This window comes from Salvia splendens, chromosome 15 (assembly GCF_004379255.2).
Source record: "Salvia splendens isolate huo1 chromosome 15, SspV2, whole genome shotgun sequence".
Classification (NCBI taxonomy): Eukaryota; Viridiplantae; Streptophyta; class Magnoliopsida; order Lamiales; family Lamiaceae; genus Salvia; species Salvia splendens.
In genome coordinates this window covers 8,830,028-8,834,914 of record NC_056046.1, presented here as the reverse complement: position 1 = coordinate 8,834,914, position 4,887 = coordinate 8,830,028, and the positions used below count along the sequence as shown (strand labels likewise).

The 4,887-nt window shown below is 33.1% G+C and overlaps 1 protein-coding gene across 1 annotated transcript; it reads left to right on the top strand.

Annotated features, from left to right (window-relative positions):
• The first annotated feature begins 4,268 nt into the window (after positions 1-4,268).
• Positions 4,269-4,613, top strand: LOC121767962 (transcription factor PRE6-like). Its single transcript, XM_042164301.1, has 2 exons — positions 4,269-4,394; positions 4,461-4,613. Exons 1-2 carry the CDS (start codon positions 4,269-4,271, stop codon positions 4,611-4,613), a joined length of 279 nt encoding a protein of 92 aa, XP_042020235.1.
• The last annotated feature ends 274 nt before the right edge of the window (positions 4,614-4,887 follow it).

Below are 4,887 nucleotides of genomic sequence, written 5' to 3'. Positions count from 1 at the left end.
GTCGGACGAGATAATTAATATAATAATATTATATATATTATAAAAATACATTACAAATAAAATTATCTTTGTTTTATCACGATAGTGGACTTTTACGAGTTCATATTTTTAACTTTTACGAATATTCATAATTTGAAGCTGGCCGAAATTTTATCATTGGAAATAATTCAAACATATCTTCCAGTCGTTGATTGTGTTCAACATTAGCACCAGAAGAACAGATAAAACTCATGAGAACAGATACAAACTCAAGATATTTTTAAAATAAATTTATCCATTAATTTAATATGGATGGTAATTAAAATCAATAATAAAAAAACATAAGTATATAATTATTATATTCATAAAAATTAGGTCAAATAAATAAAATAAAAGTAAAAAAATAATAAAACATGATTAAAAGAATATCAATAACGCACCAATTTTTTTTGTGCAAAGCCTATGCCCCTCAAAAATCTTAATCTTAGTCTCCTACTATAACTTTCTATTTAATCAAAATAATAATTGGGTAGAAATATAGAATTTTTATTTATAAAGAAAGTTGTAACTCTTGTAATAAAGATAAAATTATTTAAAAAGGACAGTATTGACCGATTTTTTTAACTAATAAACTTAAATAAATTAGGAATTTATGTAAATTTGTGGGAAAATTAAGGAGAAAAAAAGTTAATACTACATGGCTTAGAAAATTATTGGCAGGCGAATTAAATGAAAAAGCAGTATTAACGGCGAGTGACCAGAGGCAATCAATTAGATTTTTTACTTATAGATTTTCTAACCCAACAATCAATAGGAGTATTAACCACTCCTCAGCCTAAAAATCAATATTAACCTCTCTGTTCATCTTCTTCGTTGAGAATACATCAGCTTCTTCTGCAACCCCTCCCCTTATCTATCTCTACTCTATTCTTATTAGTATTGTTCCTTTCTCCTCTTAGTTTTTGGAAAAGGCGGAAGGCTTCGGGTAGAGTTGAAGCTGGCCGTGGGGTCGGAGACGGAACTGCACCAGGTCAAAGGTCGAAGATGATGTTTTCCGGCAGTGTTCGGTGGACCGCCGGTGGGGTCGGCCGACCCCGCGCGACCCCACCTGGATCCGCCGATGACTATAAAACTATGACGTGTAATTATATATTATTACTACAGTACGAATATATAATTTATATACTTGTATTTTAATTTTTTTTTGGGCGTGACTAGTTCACATTTAATTCAAGTCGGAATATCGGACTACATAGAATACAGAAACGTTTACACGTGAAAATCTAGCTACAAGAATCAAAAGCATGCCATTTTCTCTTATTTATTTATTTTGTGCGCACACCAAATCTCAGAGTAACCAAGACAAAGAACATTGATGCATTAGTTAATACTCTACTTAATAAATTAACAGCTAAATTAAATACAGTAGTATTAAATTATGATTAATATTCATACTGTATAAACTCAGTCACACAGATGTAACAATATTCTACATTATCAAATTATGATTACTTTCTCGTACTGTATAAATTGACATGTATTTACTCATGTATGACTGAGATTTAGTATTTTTATCTTCTCCTTGCACTCAAACTCCAATTTTTCAGAAATTTTATAAACGATTCGTCAATCTTGAAAATGAAATAGTTGCAGTTTTATTAAAATACATGATCATTAATATCTGAATTAAACTCACCTTTAATTCAATAAATCTTTTTCTTCAATTTTGCCAACCATTTTCAACAAAGTATAGTTTTGAAATAGATCAGGATTTATTACTATAGAAATTTAATTTAAACATGATTGAAAACCACCGCAAATTCCGACGCAGTTACTCCACCGGGAATCTCGCCGGAGAAAACTGCAACAAACTAATCCCCCGTCACGTGCAGCCATCCGCCACCACACCACCTCCACTATTTTCTCTCTCTAGATTCTAGCCGACATTCATGCTAACAAACAAAATTAACCCTTTGATAATTAAGTTGATTAAATACTTATTTCACCAAGAAAGTAATTCCAAAGCAAAAATATTTTGCTTATAAAGTTTGTTGGTTATTTTGTTAATTCGAATTAAATTAGTAACGAAGATCCTGATCTCAAAATATCGAAATTGGATGTATTCGAATGCAGTACTAGCCATGCATCATGTATTCAATTGTTTATGTGATCTTAACAATCACTTTCTAAAATAGTCCAAGTGGCATCATTATTAATTAATTTGTTATGCTTTTTGAGAAATAAAAATCATGTATACATCATATCGCGTATCTTAGGCAATATTCATTGAACTAACACACTACATATATGTTGTGTTACACAGCCGACACTAACATTATTCAAAAGTAGCGTCTCAGTATTCAACAATCCCAAATTTTGTCTTACTCTAAGTCTAATTAAATTAAATATACTAATTAAGAGGCTTTCCTCAAAACAGGTAAAAAATAGCTAGTAGGATTTTTTTTGTTACGTGAGAGGGCAAAGTCACGAAGAAAATACTACAGTATATCCAGCTCGAACATATATATGCATTTCTCAAGCGATCGCTCAAAAATAAGTTTTGCATCCCAATTGATGATTCCTCATGCAGATACAATCATATATATTCCCGACCCGATGACCAACTTGACAATGACATATAACCCGCAACCGAATCAATAGCTAGGTATCTTATTTTCACTGATTATTAACTATTTGTCTCGATTAAGTTAAAAAAACATTAACGTAAGAATAAAATATGAGATTAAAAATAGACGTTAGAAATTGTTTATGAAGTTGAACTTATCTGATAGCTAGGAGCATTTCAGCCTCGATATGTACCACAATTCACTTTGGACCATCAAAGCATTACATCAATTTATACTTATCTGCAGCCGAAACCTTTTAAGGATCGAGTTCTAATTTATTGATTTTTACTAGACTATAAATCCTATGTGGCACATAATACTTGTCGAAATAATATATTGACACAGCAGCATGTAATTAATGTGAAACTATGCTAAATTAATTATATTATTATAAATGTGAAGATTTTCAAGAGGGTTCTACTTTCATCTAGTATATTCAATCAATGTTGTGTATAAACTTTATAAATAAAAAAGTAATTAAGCCGTATCATTTGAATATTAAATAAGGGTATGAAAATGTGGAGCTTCAATCCGATGACTCCACCCTTTTTAAACATTCTCGAATGGATAATCATGCTTGACTTCTTCATTTGAAAAATTCATTGGTAGCTAGACTTCATTATTTATGAATGAGATGCACATTGTTTACAACTCTTGAAGAGATATCATACTTTCTTCTTAACTTAGACAGGAGATGCGCATTAATTGTAACTAATGTGCCTCGATTAAACAAATATTGAAATTTTTTTAATAAATTTTTATATTTTCAGAAACACATGTATGTTTAGTAGTAATAAGATAACATGGGAGTTCATGCTTTGACCGACACAAATAGGCCCATGAAGTTGGCTGGTAAACAACCAAAAATCGCTAACCACTTCAATTCTTAACCCTAGTTTGCCAATTAGGGAAACACACTTGGACTCAAGGTATGTGCATATCCACCCCAAAATTCTCTCTCTCTCTCACACAATCGAATGTACAACAAAATTGTCGACATGACTAACTTGGATGGTTTTAATTCTTTAAATATTTATGCTCTTGTCAATTTGTTCATGCTCATTTCATCTCCGAAAAATGTTCCCAACCTTCAAAATTTGTGTAAAATGAGAAATTTCACTCTTTTTATCCCATAAAAATCAGAAAAAGTAAAAAATACTATTGTGCACACAATAGGCTCAAAATCCTCTCTACCTCTCACTCTCGCTCACATAATTTATCAAGGAAATGAGAAATTTCACTCTTTTCGCCCATCAAAAATCGAAATACTTGTAAAGAATCTGCACCGACATTAGCAAGGCTGATCAAAGTAAAAACTGAGACATCATTTTGTCACAATATTAATTCGGAAATACGACAATTAAAAAAGAAGACGAAAAGTTGAGATGGACATTAATTTGAGATGGGTGTGAATAAGGAGTAGAGGCAGCATGCAGTTGTCTTGAAGGAGTCCAACACAATCACTTTTAATGTTGCAATATCCACTCTCCAAATATTTCTCTCCATAACTTGTCTCTCAACACTCATCTTTCCCTCCACCATTTAAGCCCCATTTCCCTCCCTTCTCTTTTCTCTACCACACACACACACACACACACACACACACACACATTCCAACAATTCAACACTCCATTCTCACACACACCACTTTGCACCACCACAATGTCTAGCAGAAGGCAGCGGTCGAGGCAGTCGGGAGCTTCTCGTATAACCGACGATCAGATCGCCGATCTCGTCTCCAAATTACAACAACTCATCCCTGAAATCCGCAGCCGCCGTTCCCAAAAGGTTAACTTTTTTCTTTTTTGCATTTCGTTTTGAAATTGAAGGTGAACGGAACATTCCGGAGTGCAGGCATCGGCGTCGAAGGTGTTGCAGGAGACGTGCAAATACATCAGGAATCTGCACCAAGAGGTGGATGATCTCAGCCATCGATTGTCGGGGCTTCTTCAATCCACGGACGCTGACAGCGCTCAAGCCGCCATTATTAGGAGCTTGCTAATGTGATACTACTGCTTAGATGTATTGTACGTTGCGCTTTATTGGTTGTCTTCTAGGGTTTGTGGTGCTATTAATTTATGGATATCTCATTTGTGTCTGTTTTTATTTGAGTCGTATATGTCTAGTGTCTATAGATATATCTCGTTGTAATAATAGTTCACGTGAGGTAGAAGAAGTGAATGAGGAATAGAGTGATAAATGTTAAATTTCAATAATCATTCTTGAATGAGACATACACACTCGTTTTGACTGGATAACGTTCAATTCATTTTTTCTGGAA

Coding starts and splice junctions, on each gene's coding strand:
- LOC121767962 (XM_042164301.1), top strand. CDS start 4,269: ATGTCTAGCAGAAGGCAGCGGTCGAGGCAGTCGGGAGCTTCTCGTATA. Junction 4,395..4,460: donor GCAGCCGCCGTTCCCAAAAG/GTTAACTTTTTT, acceptor TCCGGAGTGCAG/GCATCGGCGTCGAAGGTGTT.